The 17,551-nt window shown below is 40.3% G+C and overlaps 1 protein-coding gene across 1 annotated transcript in view; it reads left to right on the top strand.

The window, feature by feature from the left end:
* Positions 1-17,551, top strand: part of GPC6 (glypican 6) — a 1,091,050-nt gene that overhangs the window by 273,024 nt on the left and 800,475 nt on the right. The window contains exon 2 of the mRNA XM_029936540.1: positions 12,489-12,647. Within this exon, the coding sequence (XP_029792400.1) occupies positions 12,489-12,647 (159 nt within the window). The remainder of the gene's footprint in view (positions 1-12,488; positions 12,648-17,551) is intronic.

Raw genomic sequence — 17,551 nt, 5'->3', positions numbered from 1 at the left:
GGGGGTGGATGGATGAATGACTGAAGAGAGCCAAAAGGTCAGATGCATCCAATTCAGTGTTTATACAGAAGCTCCCGTGTGCAAAGAGCTATGCTAAGGCAACCAACACTTCAAAGGTAAATAAGACAGGGCTCATAGTTACTGATTTGGGTGTATTAGCAGTGAGTATGAGTAGGTGGTGATGGTAGAATGAACCTTAGAGCTTTCATAACAATAGGATAGAGTAGCAGCTTCCCTCTCAAATCTCTCCCTGATTCCTGGAATAGTGGCAACAGTCTGCAACTGAAAATTGCAAAACATGGGTCGAACCACCCAGGTCCACCATTCTGGGTGATAACTTTGCTTGTGACTAGTGGTGACTTCTCCTTTAAACACACAGTTTAGCAATGGTCCACACTGTCTGCCATTCTTAAAATAGCTACTCTATTGCACGCCTCCTCATCTCTCTCTGGGGAATTCTTTACTGTACTTTGGCAGTCAGAAATGACTGTGAAGAACAAATTTTCCTTTGAGGCAAATAGACCCATAGACCTAAATGTAGGCTGTGAAAATGGCAGATTTTGTTGGTCTAGGGGCTTTTTAATTGAATTTGGGAACCCAGCTAATTGAAAGAAGAAGCCAATTAACAGCATACAGTACCATTAGCTTCAGGTAGTGGTGCACTAGCACTGGTACATTCTAGCTTACAAGAACTGATTATTACCATTTTTAAGACTTTTGTGAACCTGTTGTTAAGCACAGGCATGATTAAGGTTTAAATTGTATAATTTACAATTAAGTAAATTCTATCAAAAACTAAGGTAATAAATACTCAAAACTCATCACTTTCTAATTATTTCATTATTAGTTGTACTCTTGGGGGCTGTTGTAGCTGTATGGAGGAAATGTTACATGATTGTGTGCTGCTCCCCAGCCTTTCTTTCCTTTTTTAATTAAGTTTTTAATTTTAATTCCAGGATATTTAACATACAGTGTTATATTAGCTTCAGGTGTACAATATAGTGATTCAACAGTTCTGTACATCATTCAGTGCTCATCAAGATAATTGTACACTTCAATCCCCATCACCTCTTTTACCCAGTCCCCCTCCTCGACACCCCCCCTCTGGTAACCATAAGTTTGTTCTATATAGTTAAAAGTCTGTGTTTTGGTTAGTCTCTCTTTCTCCCTCTCTCTGTGTTTTTTCCCCTCCGTTCATTTGTTTGGTTTCTTTAATTCCACATATGAGTGAAATAATATGGTATTTGTCTTTCTGTGAGTGACTTATTTTGCTTAACACTATACTTTCTAGCTCCATCCATGTCATTGCAAATAACAAGATTTCATTCCTATTAATGGCTGAATAATACTCCATTGTATATGTATGCCACTTCTTTGTCCTTTTGTCAATTGATAAATGAAAATTTGGGCTACTCCCATAGTTTGGCTATTGTAAATAATGCTGCTATAAAGGTAGGAGTGTGTGGATCCCTTTGAAAATTAGTGTTTTTGTATTCTTCAGATAAATACCCAGTAGTGTGATTGCTGGATTGTAGCGTAGTTCTATTTTTAACTTTCTGGGGAACCTCCATACTGTTGTCCAGAGTGGTTGCACTGGTTTGCATTCCTGCCAACAGTATATGACGGTTTCTTTTTCTCCACATTCTAGCTGATAGCTGTTATTCCTTGTATTATTGATTTTAGTCATTCTGACAGGTGTGGGGTAATATCTCATTGTAGATTCGCTTTGTGTTTCCCTGATGATTAGTTATGTTGAGCATCTTTTCATGTGTCTGTTGACCATCTATATATCTTGGAGACATGTTTGTTCATGTCTTCTGCCCATTTTTAATAGGGTTATTTGGTTTTTGGGTGTTGAGTTGTATAAGTTCTTTATGTATTTTGGATACTAATCCTTATGTCATTTACAAATATCTTCTTCCATTCAGTAGGTTGCCTTTTAGTTTGGTAGGTTGTTTCCTTCAATGTGCAGAAGCTTTTATATTACACTGTAGTGCCAATAGTTTATTTATGCTTCTATTTTTCCTGCCTTAGGGGACCAATCTAGAAAAAAAAGTTGCTATGGCTGATGTCACAGAAGTTACTGCCATGCTACCCTCTTGGCTTTTTGTGGTTTTGTGTCTCACATTTAGATCTTTAATCCTTTTGGAGCTTATTTTTATGGATGGTATAAGAAGGTAGTGTAGTTTCATTCTTACATTCCCTGTAGCTGTCCAGTTCTCCCAACACCATTTGTTGAAGAAAAAATGTCTTTTTCTCATTAAATATTCTTTCTTCTTTTGATGAAAATCAATTTACTATATAATTGTGGGTTCATTTCTGTGTTTTCTATTTTGTTCCATTGACATACATGTTTATTTTTATACTAGTACATTACTGTTTTGATTATTATAGCTTTGTAATATAACTTGAAATCTGAATTGTTTTATCTCCAACTTTGTTTTTCTTTTTTTCAGGATTGCTTTGACTATTCAGCGTCTTTACCGGTTCCATACAGATTTTAGGATTGCTTGTTCTAGTTCTGTGAGAAATGCTGTTGTTATTTTGATAAGGGTTGCATTAAAAGTGTAGATTGCTTTGGGTAGTATAGACGTTTGAACAGTATTCCTCCAACCATGAGCATGGAATGTCTTTCATTTTATTTGCATTATCTTGGTTTTCTTTTATCAGTATTTTATTTTCAGAGTACAGGTCTTTTACATTTTTGGTTAAGTTTACTCTTAGATGGTTTATTGTTTTTGGTGCAATTGTAAATAAGATTGTTTTCTCAATTTCACTTTCTGCTGCTTCATTATTAGTGTGTAGGAATGCAATCAATTTCTGCATATTGATTCTGTATCTTGTGACTTTACTAAATTCATTTATCAGTTCTAGTAGTTTTTCAATGAAGTCTTCAAGATTTTCCATGTAGTATATCATATTATGTGCAAATAGTGAAAGTTTTACCCCTTCTTACCAGTCCGGATGCCTTTTATTTCTTTTTGTTGTCTAATGGCTGTGGCTTGGACTTCTAGTACTTTTTATAAGAAAGTGGTGAGAGTGGACATCCTTGTTTTGTTCCTGACCTTAGGGGAAAACCTCTCAGGTTCACCATTTAGCAGGATGTCAGCTGTGGGTTTTCCATATAAGGCCTATATTATGTTGAGGTATGCTCCCTCTAGACCTCCTTTGTGGAGGGTTATCATGCTGCATAGCTTTCACAGCCTAACATTTGGAACATCATTTTGATAGCTAGAAACCAGCCATGGTGGGAGTATTTATACAGTGTGAATTGGCAGGCCACAGAAATCAGGGCTGCTCCTCAAAACTGGAGCCCTACTTGTCCAACATTTAACACCCAAACGCTTCTTCTGTCTACAATAACTTAGATGCTGAGATTGATAGGGACTGAAAGGAGCAATAAATAAGTAAGTAAATAAATAAAGAATAAGCAATGATGCTATCTTTGGGTAAAAGAGATAATCCTGGCAGTTGTAATTCACACGGCTGCACATGCCCACAGAGCTGGTGCAGAGGTTCCCGTATGTTCTCTGTTCATGCAGGCCTTGGTGTCAGGGTTCTTCAGAGGAATAGAACTGGGAACACACACACACACACACACACACACACACACACACACACAGGTATCTTTTTAAAGGAATTGACTCCTGCAGTGCAATGGTGGGGCTGGCAGGTGGAGAATTCCAAAGCTGAGGCTGCTGTCTTAAGGCAGAATATCTTCTTCTCAAAGAAACCTCCATTTTTGCACTCAGGGGCTTTCAACTGATTGGATGAGGCCCACCCATATTATTGAGAGTATTATCTTTTACTTCAAGTCATAAATCTTAACCCTGTGTATAATACACCTTTGTAGCAACACGGTGATTAGTGTTCAACTAAATTACTGGTACTAATCACGGGGATACAAAATTGTCACAGTGCCTTCATAATTAGCCCTTGATACCCCTAGGCCCGAAGCAGAAATACTAGCTATTTCTTATTTAATCTGAACAATTGGGAGTTTACATCATACAAGTTAGTAACCATTTGTAAATATTACATATGTATTATAGGAACATTTTAAAAATTTATTTTTGGGGCACCTGGGTGGCTCAGTTGGTTGAGAGTCTGACTTCAGCTTAGGTCATGATCTCATAGTTTATGGGTTCAAGCCCCGCGTCAGACTCTGTGTTGACACCTTGGAGCCTGGAGCCTGCTTCAGATTCAGTGTCTTTCTCTCTCTGCTCTTCCCCCACTCGCTCGCTCTCTCTCTCTCTCTCTCTCTCTAAAAAATAAAGAAACATTAAACAAATTAATTCTTAACTAGTCACAACTATTTACTAATGGGCAGCACACAACTTCTCAAAGCCTAGGATCAAACTGAGCATCACCACCTTCATTTCCTGCTTCATCCTGATTTTTCACATGCTATACATGTGAAAATTAAAGAAGTTAAGGGAAATTGGTGAAAAACCCAGCTTCACAAAGGTACGACATCATTGAATGAATGATGCTGAAAAATATTTTGTGCAATTTTCTACACACATTGAGTTCCTCTGAAAATGTGAAATATTCCATGATGTCTCTATTTTGCTTCTGTGGTCTCATGGATCTTGACACAAGTGAAAGTGGTGACAAGGATGAGGTTTGGGGATGGATCTTTGCGAGCTTGAAGATGAAACTACTTAATCTTTGTATGATTCGGTTTCCTAGTTAGCACAATAAATACAGTACAGACCCTTCACGGTGCCGGATATAAGGAGGGGCTCAGAAAATGCTGGGTGGGCAGAAGGGACAGCTCACAGGGGGTGCGGCGACATGCCATGCATTCTGCTTATCCTGTTCTCAGACACCTAGAGATGGTAACTGACTTTGTGCTTGCTTCGCTTTCATTTGGATTCTGAAATACGGAAATAATGAGAGCAAGATCTTACTGTCTTAGGTCTTGAAGAACTGACTTGCGACCAACAAATTAACATTTTGTATGCTGAAGGGATTTGGTTTTCATTTGACTACTTCCTCTATAAACACTTTATGCTGAAATACAAACTTGGTGAGGGTTATGTGAAAGAAGTGAAGAAGGAAAGGTATCCACGGGCAGTTGCTGAGTTTATTAGAATAGCTATAAGTAGAGCTTTTGGAAAAGAATGCCTAGGAATGCCCCACTGTACATCTTCCCCCTGTCCAATTTCTGTTTTTTTTTCTTTTTTACTTTTTTAAAATGTTTTTTATTTATTTTTGAGAGACAGAGAGAGGCAGTGCGAGCAAGGGAGGGTCAGAGAGAGAGGGAGACACAGATTCTGAAGCAGGCTCCAGGCTCTGAGCTAGCTGTCAGCACAGAGCCTGACGCGGGGCTCGAACCCACGAACTGTGAGATCATGACCTGAGCCGAAGCCGGACGCTTAACCGGCTGAGCCACCCAGGCTCAGCCCCCCCAGTCCAATCTCAATACATCTCTGGGCTGGAGTATGTGTGGCCTTGGGATCACTTCTATTTCTAATGTTTTTGGATTCTGTAAACACTTTCATGAGCAAAACACAGAGATATGATGAGAAGAGCCTTGAAGGCTCCAAAGAACAGAAAAATAACTACTTCTCCTTCTTTCCCTATGATCTAGGGACAAAAATCTTTTGGTATCATTAAGTGCTCTTCCTCTTACAGGTATAGAATTATCAGTGGCATTACTGCGATTCATCAATTGCCTTTGAGATTGTATTCTACCTTGGGCTCACATTCATCGTTTACAAAAATGTTTTAAAAAGTTGAGTCACTGGGTTGTGGTATATTTTGGATCATGGAATCAAATTGTTATGATTTGCTGTTGACCCTGTGATTATTTAATCACAATTTTGCTGGGCTGTTTGCTATGTAGAAGAAGAAAGCGTGTAGCAGTTCAAATTTTCTTCTGAGATCTTTCTAGTCTTTATTTTGCTTTTTAAATACTGGGAAGCAATAGGCTATATATTTTGTGTGTGTGTGTGTGTGTGTGTGTGTATGTACCTACCCATACAAGTTACAAATAATCATTTGTGTTAAAGCAGCACTTTTGTTAAATGTCTCAAAGTGTTTTTTTTTTTAACATTTATTTATTTTTGAGAGGGAGCGAAGGGAGGATGTAGGGGAGAGACAGAGAGAGAAGGAGACAGAGGAGCCAAAGAGGGCTCTGAGCTGATAGCAGTGATTCTGATCAGTGGCTCAGACTCACTGACTATGAGATCATGACCTGAGTGGAACTTGAATGCTTAACCAACTGAGTCACCCAGGTGCCCCAAATATCCCAAAGTTTTACATGTATGAACTAAATAATAAATTAGATGGATTCATTTGAAGACAAGGAGAAACTCCCTGCATTTAAAAATGATGAGAGTATTTACAAATTTAGTACTCCTATTTTGGAGCCAAGGTAAGATGTGAGGAAGGGAGAAGATCACTTGTCCTGCTCCATCTCCCTCCTGCTCTGTAGGGCTATCCTGCCTTCAGGCTCTGCCCACGCCCCATCCACCACACTTCTCATCCCCTGTTAATTCTGACCACACCTTCTGTGCCCTTCCAGATCCCTAACCATCAGTTTCTCTGAAAGAAAAAATCCAAGGTGATGGTAAAGACAAAAAACATTGGCAATTTGGAACTGGGGTCTCCACCATCTAGGGTGGCATGTTTGAAATCAACTCTGTGCAATTGTTGGAACAGATTTACACAATGCACTTATTGGTTTTCCTTCAGAGGAATTACTTCTGCAAAATACAGAGTAAAGCTTTTATAAGTAAAAGAATTAGTATTTAACGTTCTTTATTGGGAAATTGACAACATCAAAGGATGACACGAATATAGGTTATTTGAGTGATAAGATCCACTAAAGTAGAGCATTCACTGAATTTTTAAAACTTCTGGGAAAGTTTAAGCATTCTGATTATGATACTGAACAACTTCACTAAAGAGGAGCAGCCCAAAATATGGAAGGATCATTTATAATAACGCTTCCCACTGAAAAATGTTGCAGAAGTGCTTATTTGGAGTTTATGGGAATGTGAACTTAGAGAAATGAACTACTGCTATCTTATACTCTGCCCCTGCTGATTAGCTGGTAGAGAAGCTTCATGAGACTGAGAACAGTCCAGGACTATTAACTTCAATTTAAATTCGTTTAGCTATCAGAAACTCTGGGCAAGAGTTCACTTATTCTAGAGTATTTTACCTCCCTAAGCCCGTTTCCTTAGATGATTTTCTCCAGTTAACTTCTGAGGCACCCGATGAACAAACTGAATGGTTATTTGAGGTGACGTATCCAAGGATGAGGAGAGTTTTGCTTGGTACCAGACATGGCTAATTGACTGTGGGGATTTTAATAGTTCAAGGATGAGAGAACTTTGGCATAGACCGTGCACTCTGAAGAGGGCCAAAGCTAAAACAAATACTCCACTGTAATCAAATGGAATCTGGAAGTTCAGAAATTAAAGTGCTCCGTTTCAGGAAATGTTACCATCTTCTTTGTCCATTTAGGTTTTGCTTTCCTACCTATCCTTTAGGAAAGGTGAGGTTAGTCATCTCCCTCCATATTCCCTCCAAAGCTCTATAAATACCAAGAGTTTGGCTGGCTTTAGTCTGTAAAATGTGATGTATTCACCGCACTTCATCTTGGTTGGTTGTTTGTTTGGACTGTGCGTTCTGAAGTCCCCATGTGTCACCTCTGAGGGCGGAGAGTCTGCTGCACAGACCCACAGAGGCTGACTTCTGTGGCTAACGAGGGCCTCCTGTCTCCTGCTCTTTCCCACCATGCCATTCACCAAGTCTATTCCTGGCGGTGTTCAGACCCAGGGCCGTCCCTGGAGGGAGCGTGATCTGGCGGAATCACATTTCTGCTGTCACCTCTGTGTCTTGGAATGAAAACAAACATCTGGGCAGGCATTTGGGGAAAGAGGTTGTAAAGAGTGACACACAGTTAAAAGAGGCATGTAAAGGGAGGAAGAGCCCATCTTTCTTAGAAAACATGACAATTTATGGCCTGATTGTATGTCCCTCAGCCTTTACTCAGTCTCTAACTTCCTGGTGGAACTCCCTTCTTCCACATCTATAATTGCTCTTATGCATTTAGATGAGTTCTATAAAAATGCAGGGACCTGGGGAATTTACTGGCATGAACGTCAGGTGCCCTACGAAAGCACACACCTATGTAGGCTGATTGCATGACCCTGCACCTGATCTTGATGGATAGGAATCTATCATCATAAGTTGCATAGAAGTTTCAATAAATGTTTGATGAGTGAAGATGACATCATCATTGTTTCAATCCCAGATTTTCTGCATTTATAGTATCTTATTCTGATCTCCTGGAATGAATTATTTACTATTAGTGATAATATTAATGATCTTGGAGGTACCTATTGGCACTCCAGTTGAGCTAAACGTTGTATATTAGTGATCTTGGAGGTATCTAGTGGCACTCTGATTGAGCTAAATGTTGTCTCTAATTATGTAGTAAATAACATAGGGAACCTAAGGGAATTTGAGAGAGTGTGTGGGAAGCTTTTAAAGGATAACACTTTCTTCTGCTTCATGAGTTACAACTTTGGAAAAGTCTCATTATTATACCAGATACTCATAAGTGTTAGGAAGTAGGTAAGCTGAGAAAAGTATCATATTCTTGCTATTTGGAGAAATTGGAACAGGAAGGGCTAGAGCTAATTCTTTGTATAGCAGAGTAGGCCAAGTAGGATTTCAGAGTGTAAATAGTTCAAGTTGCAGGTCCTGTGGTCTCCGTCATGACCGCTCTGCTGTTTGAATACTAAAACACCCATCGACAGTATGTAAATGGAGCGGTGCGACTGTTTTCTGATAAAACTTTATTTATGGACAATTGAATTTGAATTTCATAAAATTTTCATCTTGTGCAAAATATCATTCTTTGGATTTTTTTTCTCCAACCATTTTGCTCTCAGGTTCTATAAATAGAGATGGTGGGCCAGATTTGGCCCAGAGGCCATGGTTTAGAAAGCCCTGTTCTAGGGTCAAAAACCAAATAAATGAACAAACCTAGTCAGAGTAAATTATGCAGTTGTCCCAAGTCTTCCCAGCCATTTGAAATTATGAGGTTGCTTTGGCAAATATCGGTGCTCTTGGATTGGGGGAGAAAGGAATGCTATTTCAAAGGGCCAATTCTTCCACAAACCTTATTTAGTGTATGTCAGAACGAAAGCAAAGCTCACCCTAGATTCGACCAAATGTTTTACCTCCCCAACCTTGTATGCTTGAGGACATCACCCTCATCTCTACCTAGACACTCTAACAAGAACTTTGCATGAAAGATTTACTCTTCCTACAATTCTCTTCGTCTGTCCATCTCTTCACTTTCTACATGCTTGTCTACCTGTCTCTTCATCTCTGCCAGGCCTGCATAAAGGCGTTGACTTCTTTAAGGATACTTCCAGTTCTGTAAAATATCTAATAGTGCATTGAATTAGAACAGCAACCACTTACACATGCCTCCATGGACCTACACACACACACACACACACACACACACACACACACACACACACACACACAGCTTGGTTTAAAGTCATACTATGAAGAAGTAAGTATCTTCCTGTTTTTATTTATCACTTGACATACAAATTACTGACTTTTGTGGAGTGATTAGAACTTACCATGCTTCCACTCCAATCTAATTTCTGAAGCCATGGAGCTTCTTCCACAAATATCCCAAGTAGAACTATTTCCCGTAAGTCATACAATGTTTATTCTCTTTTGGTCAGCTTGTCACCAAAAGTCCAATGCCATTTTGCTGAAAAGTCATTTGTAATGATTCAGAAGTAGAATGTAGCCCTAAAGTGATAAATCTTGAGAAGTGGGCATTCCATGGCAGAAGCGGAGAATAGACTAGGGAGGTTTTTGAAAATGGTTTGTAACAGGTCAGAGAAAGGAATGTTATGCAAAATTGTTAACGCTAAATGTCCGTTCAATCTGTGTACAGAGTTTTATCCTTATCAGTGAGTTTTCATATTTTATTAAAAGAAAATTAGAAATTTACAGGCCATTTGCTTTGGATAAAACTATTTTTAATCTTTAGCAGTGTCTTAACCTCTGGAACTCTGCTTCTCATTGGGACGTGAGTATCAGAAGGACTTGGAGAAAAATCTCAAAAAATCATACTGTTCTATCCTTCCCCAGTTTGATGTTGTCAATACCTTCAAATGAGAACCTGTTAGGAATGTACCTGGGGTTGAATCATGAATCGGCGACTGCAACAGGCAGGAGTACACAATGGGGAACCCAGGGGTTTCTCAGTGACAGGGACTCGGAAAGAATCTAGCATAGGACTGCGGATTTGGTTGGCAGGTTTGGGGGAGGGGTTCAAAGAAGCAAGACTTCCTCCTAGATTGGATGCTCTCAGAAAACAGACGCAAATCCATGAAAAAGTACCTCAGTAAATCTGATCAATAAGGAAGGAGAGTAGTGTGAAATCAGCCTGTAAACGGTAAAGAAGTACGCTCCTTTTGCCTCAGAGAGGAGGTGTTCAGTACTTTTTGGATGGCATAGAGCCTTGTTTTTGTCTGTGCTGAGATAAAATTTTGAAGTGGCTTTGGTTTGTCTCATTTATCATGGTCTCGGAGTAATTCTGTCTGGGGTTGGTACTCTGTGAGATTGTTTAAGTGTAATAGACTAGCATGACCTAGCTGTGAGTTGCCATTGCTGGCTTCTGAATGTCAAGGGCAGCCTGTTTTTCTTTCTTACTATCTATCCCCCGCTCTCCTCTCTCGCACAGATGTAGTGACTACTACTTTTTAGTGACACATTTCCAAGTTTTTATTACAAAATATTTTAAATGTACAGAAAAAGCCAAGATGATAGTACGATGCACATCATGCATCCATCAAACAACTTAAGAAGTAAACGATTATAGATGAAAGTATTTGAGCACCTCTCTCAAATCCTAATTTTTCCTGGAAGTGAACTGTTATCTTAGATTTGGTATTTATCCTTCTCAAGGACAATGTATTTTCATTTCCCTTTTGAAAAATATACACATGCTATTTTATGGTCTCCCTTCCTTCCAGGAATTATAGAAGATCTGACTTTCGTACACATCTGCAGGCATTTTTATTCTGGCGTTGTTTTAAGTAGGCACTAAAGCCTCAAGCGGCATAAACAGGAAACACCCTATACTTCACACAGGGTCACTGGACATAATTTTATAGAAGTACTGTTAAACGTTATAAATGGGTTTTAATCACCCCATCAAGGATTCTGTACACTTGGTTTTTGGTGCCCTATGGTGACTTTGATCACAGAGGCAATTTGTGGGTTTTATTTTCCAAGATTTTGGGTGGATTTTCCTCCTTCCTGCCACAGGCTCTGCTGAACATTTTGACCCTCACAGAGCTGCATCAATTGGAAATTCACATTTTATGCATTAACAGTCCATTTTAATTTCATGAAGTAAAGCTTCGGATCCTACTTGCAAATAGCACTGAAGAAAGCAGTATTGCCAAAAGAAGTGGCCTGCTATACCCAGAGATAAATAGGTTGAATTAAATACCTGACTTTCATTACCTTTTGCTTTATATTTCCATGTAGCACACACATTAGTTAAACCCACCAGCACCTTGCTCCTTTCAGGAGAACATTTTCTCTCTGACAGGACATGTCAATGGGGGGAATCTGTGGCACATGAGACCGAACAGTAAAAACATACTCACTTTCACCGAGAGAAGAGCTGATGCTTTCTGATAGATGGACAGGCAGAGACAGAACACCGGGAACGATTCCCACCTTTTCTTGGCCTTGCTGTCACACAGACTGGTAATGAGACTGAGCGTGTTTTGCGTTGCTTAAGGTTTCCAAAGACAAGCACACTTCCAACTGTATGATGTCTCTTGTCACCTGGTGTTACTTGGCGTGTTTCAAATTAAAGCATGGACATTGTCATGGTCTTTGGAGATCTTTAATCTACTTTCGCCTACCTGGCATGGACAGGACATAAATTCCAGGTGTCTTAGCCTGTTTGGGCTGCTGTCACAAATATAAATTGGGTGGTTTAGAAACAATGACATTTACGTCTCGCACTTCTGGGGGTGCTGGGAAGTCCACAATCATGGCACTGGTGGCCACCAGGCAAGCATCTGCTCCCGAGTTCACAGACACCATCCTCTCGCTGCGTTTTCATGTGGCACAAGGGACAAGCTAGCTCTCTGGGGTCTCTTAGAAGATCACTAATCCCATTCATGCCCTAATCGCCTCCCAAGGGCCCCAGCTCCTAATATCGCCACCTTGGGCATTAGGATTTCGACCTATGAGTCTGGGGGGGACACAGACAGTCAGACCACAACATCAGGTTCAATTGAAGTCCCGAATGTTCGAGATGTTCTTAAGTCCACCGAGGCCCAGGTACATTCACAGGGATGGCGGAGGGGGCTGGTGGAACAGCATCCCAGGATCAGAGGGAAATGTCGGAGAAGCAAATTCCACAAAGTCCTTCTCATTCTGTACTGACGTTTGCCCTCTCTGCACAGGAGAACACTTAAGAATCTGCCCTCAAGAATATACGTGCTGCACCACGGAAATGGAAGACAAGCTAAGCCAGCAGAGCAAACTCGAGTTCGAGAACCTTGTGGAAGAGACGAGCCATTTTGTACGCACCACTTTCGTGTCTAGGCACAAGAAATTTGACGGTAGGTGAAACGGTTTCTGATTCACTTTGTTTGAGATGTGCTTTTCTGAGGATCATGGATTTAGTGAAAAACATTTTTTTCTGCTTTTGAAGCCAGAGCTTTGCTTTCCCTCTTAAACATTTATAACTTGTCTATTTTTAGAAAAAGCTTGAGCTTTCTTGACAATTCTTGGAGTAGTATGTTAGGAGAGCCTGTGTTAACAAAGAGCTGAGTTGAGTTTGTGGTTTGACTGTGAGATTTTTTCTGAAAGATTGAGCTTAATTTTTCATGATCAGAGTGATTCTAATTCCGGTTTTGTCACATCATAGCTTGTCCTCATTTTTCATCGGGGGATTTTCTTTAAAATAATTAAACGTCATTTAAAATTATTTGAAATATAGCAACACTTTCGAGAAGACAGGCTTGTTTTAAGTGCTAATGACATGGACTCCTTTATTTTGGAGTCTGTTCTTTCAATAATGCAGCCCCATTTTATAGTGCAGTGATAGTGCCTTGTGCCTAAGGTTTAAATCCTCTATTGGTTTCCTGATCATAAGAATCAGCTTCATTTCTATATTCTATTTGTTATGTAAACAGTTGGTGTGAGAAAGCACAGAGTGCAAGGGCGTATTCCTAGGATGGCAGTGTTGAATTTTTTCATCATCAGAACTTGAGAAAAAGATTCAAAGGCAATCTGATTTTCATAACTGAACTAATAATGATTATGATAAAGTTAAAATTCTTAGGTGATTGCGTGGTGTTTAGTGCTCTAAGAGATGAATGCACATGCTGTGGCGCATTGAAAACCAGACTCGCAAACCGTGGCGACCCTTCCTGGTGGTACCGTTGGGTCATATTAAAGTTGTCCTTGGGCAGGGGGACCGCCATCCCTCCCCTGATCCGCTCCAGCCCATGCACCGCAGAGCCCGTTTACAAAAGGCTCACCCAAGATTTGATTTTCCTTTTTCTCTTCTCTGTAGTAGGGAAAATGTTCTGCTTCATTGCAGCTTTAAGCTATTACAGCAACACCAATTCCTTTCAAATCAGCCCTCCGCGTTCTAAAAGGCAGGTCCACCCGGGGGTGTTTTCAGTACTTAAGCTGATGTGAGATTTTTCATGTAAGTCAACGGGACTCCCTCTTTTCTGCCAAGTGTTTGAACATTTGCACGTTCTCCTCTGCCCCTCCCTCTGCGTTCAGCATTATATGTGGAGGTATAGGAAAACAATTCCTTATTTAGAAGTGATGCCGTGCATATTGTTCCCTTGAATGAGGCAAGGGAGTACTTAGTTCTTGCCCTTGATCGACAGATTACAAATTCGGTGACATTCAGGAGCCCCTGAAGGGGCTCTGTGCTGGAGGAACTGCAATGTATCACTTCACATTGAGGCAAATTGAGACACCTTATCGTTTGTTACAGAAAGCACGGCAAGTGATCTGGTGCCTTTGACTTTTACCTGTCTTTGGAAAACAATTCTAGTGCCGTTACAAAGCTGTACACCTGAGTTCTGGTGAGGGGATTCCAGGACCGCATTCCTGATGCACATTGTATATTCCTTTTAATAAAAATAATTCGTGTGTGATGGGTTTATGGGGAGCTGATTTCTTTCTTCTTTTTTTTTTTTAATATTTTTTGAATGTTTGTTTATTTATTTTGAGAGAGAAAGCGCCAGTGGGGTGGGGGGCAGAAGGAGGGAGAGAGAGAATCCCAAGCAAAGTCCAACTTGGGGCTTGAGCCCATGAACTCCGAGATCATGACCTAAGCTGAAATCAAGAGTCAGATGCTCAACCAACTGAGCCACCCAGGTGCCCCTGATTTATTTATTTTTTTTATATGTGTAAAGCTATTCAAAAGGATGGAGTCTGAAACTTGTATTCTCATATCAATGACTTTTAAGAATGACTTTTTTTTATAAACCAATGACTTTTATTTTACTAAAGAAACCTCCATCCCTCTCTTTCTGTCTCTTTCTCTCCAGATGTGTCTTAAATCCTTTTAATGTACTTGGAGGTATTATGTCAGTCGCTTTGACACGACCTTGATTCTTGCTAAGATTAGATCTGACATGGGGGTTGATGAATTCTTTTCTAATAGTGCGTCTCAGTTTGGGGTGGGAGAGAAGTTGAGAATTTTTTTCGAAGAAGCTTTTGGCCAGACTTTTTTTTTTTTTTTTAATTCAAAATGTGACCCTGGTGAACTCAGCTCTTGAAGATCTCAGTGTTAAAAAAAAATTTATGAAAACATGTAAATTTAGAAGTCACCATCTGGGGCGCCTGGGTGGCTCAGTCAGTTAAGCATCTGGGTTTGGCTCAGATCATGATCTCACAGTTCATGGGTTCGAGCCCCGAGTCGGGCTCTGTGCTGACAGCTCAGAGCCTGGAGCCTGTCTTCGGATTATGTGTCTCCCTCTCTCTCTGATCCTCCCCTGCTCGCGCTGTCTCTCTCTGTCTCTCAAAAATAAATAAAAAAACATTTAAAAAAAAGTAAAAGTCACCATCCTAACTTCCTCTGCTGGTTGAGGCAGTTACATGAAGGTCAGCCAGCGGGCTGTAGGATGTATCTTCTTCTCCCGTGAAGGCGATCCTGTGAGGTCACCTGTCAGGAAAAGCAGTGCATTCTTGTGGCAGCATTCCATTTTCTCCCTTAGCTAAAAAACAAAACAAAACAAACAAAACAAAACAAAACAAAACAAAGCACTTCCTCACTGATGAGTATCAGTGAGTGTGAGCAGAGAACTCTCTAGGATCAGTTGTGGAATGTTACCCTCTGAGCCTTATATTCCCAGATAAAATCAGTGGTGCTGTGAAAGACTTGGGAGTTTATTTTTAGTAGCTTCCTCTTATTCTATGAGTCATTTTGCATTCTCACTGGGGTCTCTTGATCCAAAGCGTCCTTTTGGGTTTCTACTATGGTTTCACTTTCTCAGAGATCTTGATGTGTCATCTGGATTTTGCATGTTTTTGTTGGCTACATGTTCTCTGTGGTATAAATAACTCTAATCTATGAGAAGGTGACCGTTCCCTTTCCTACCTTTCCTATTTTCATTTAAGTATAGCGACAATTTAAATTGCACCTGATACGTACGATTCAGTCCAAACTTCTTCAGAGAGGCTAAATTCAGTCACTGTTAACCATTAATGTGTAGTTGTTGCTTTCCTTATTGTACTAGAAATGCTTTGATTCCTTTTAGCTTTTCATGTTGTGGCCAGAGGTGACTCCTAATATTTGAAATTTCCTAACATTTAAGATAACATAACATTCTGTTTCTTGACATGTTCTTTCCTAGTTTTTATTAATATCTTTGGTAATATTTAGAAGAAATACTGTATAAAATTATAACTATTCATCGAGTGGTTAGAAACTAACCCTGAATTAATAGGAATTCTTCCCGACCTTTCCTAAATCAACAGACTTTGCTTCATACTTCCATTAGCCTAAAACTTTGTAGGTGAGAGGCAGTAAATTGAGAGAGTATATAAAATCAATTACAAATAATTTTGTTCTTTGGCAGAGGGTTTTCCTGAACCTGAGGAGCTCTCTTTTTCTTTTTAAACATAGAATTAAAATGTTATGAAGGTATATAAAATAAAAGTTTATATTTTTGGCACTGGTACTTTTCCAAGTGGCTCACATGGTTTTGGTTAGGTTTTTTTTTTCCTTCTTTCTCTGACCAAATTTCCACCCTGGCTCGCATCATGTACCCCTACAAGCCCATCACCCTGCTGGCTGGGGCTTTGCCTGCAAAGACTTCCTCAGAATGATACAGTGTTGCACTCAATTTGCTCCGTAGCCTAGATCAGACCTTTCTGTCACACCTGAGGGGTTACAATTACGGAGACCATCGGGCGCTCCGGGCAGAGTGGTCCCAGCGTCACTCCCTTGCTTCTTACCTGTCTCACCTCTGCCACACACCCCCACAGCCAGAAGCTGGCAAAACAAACACATCATATAAAAATATTTTAAAAAGGGATGAGCATCCTGTGCACCTGCTCATTTTCCCAGGTCTTTGTGCTTAGTGACCATTTCACCTATCAAATTGGCATTTGTGTCTAAATCACAGTGACTGTCATGCTTCTAAGTGGCTACTTTGTTAGGATTCTAGGAAAATAGACAACGGCCACACGCTTATGTTAGGAATAGTAATAATAGGCAACGCCCCGTTCTTCACTCTGTATGGATGTTAAACTATCGATCACAGTGCGGCGAGTCGAAGCTTTCGGCGGGAGACTCAGCACTGAGCCCCAGACTGAGCACTCTGGAAGCCCTGCTCAGAGTCACCAGGACCCCATAAACCACCTAGTGCTTTCCAGTCTCCAAATATGCTGAGATTTCACCAACAGCGGCATCCACTCCTCTGTCTCTCACGCCTGTCCTGTCCCCATTATGGTGGGGAGGGGGTGGTGATGTCTTTGAGAGGGAAGCGGAATGAATTTTGTTTTAGTCCTTAAAACAGAAAATTACCCACCTAAATATAGTCTTGCCCCCAAGAAACCTGGGGCCTAGAGAGGGTAAGTCACTTGCCAAGTTTCCACCAAGAAGAATGAAACCAAGACTGTAGCCTAATACTCTTGACTTACATCAGACTTGCAATGTAATAGGAACTTGACATTTCCTTGAAGTTCTAACGAAGCTTTTAAGTGTTTCGAGTGGACGCTGGCTAAAATTTACTGATACTCCTTTAACAAGGCAATGGTGATGTTGGTGGGTAGAGAATTTTTCCACATTTCTGGAAAAGGTAGGGATAGTATTCAGCTGGAAATCATGTGTCAATTAAAGAGGAATGAGTGTTTTGTGCAAAAATGTTGTTCAGTTGGTTAAGCCATATCGTTTATTCTCTTTCTCTCACAAAGCCCGGATAGCTCTGTCTCACTGTGGGCACTGGCATTCCTGTTCTTCGGGAGCGTGTATGGAATATAGACTTTCGAG

This window comes from Suricata suricatta, chromosome 4, assembly GCF_006229205.1.
Source record: "Suricata suricatta isolate VVHF042 chromosome 4, meerkat_22Aug2017_6uvM2_HiC, whole genome shotgun sequence".
In the NCBI taxonomy this organism is placed as follows: domain Eukaryota; kingdom Metazoa; phylum Chordata; class Mammalia; order Carnivora; family Herpestidae; genus Suricata; species Suricata suricatta.
The sequence above is the reverse complement of the archived record's forward strand: the minus strand, read 5'-3'. Positions and strand labels throughout refer to the sequence as shown.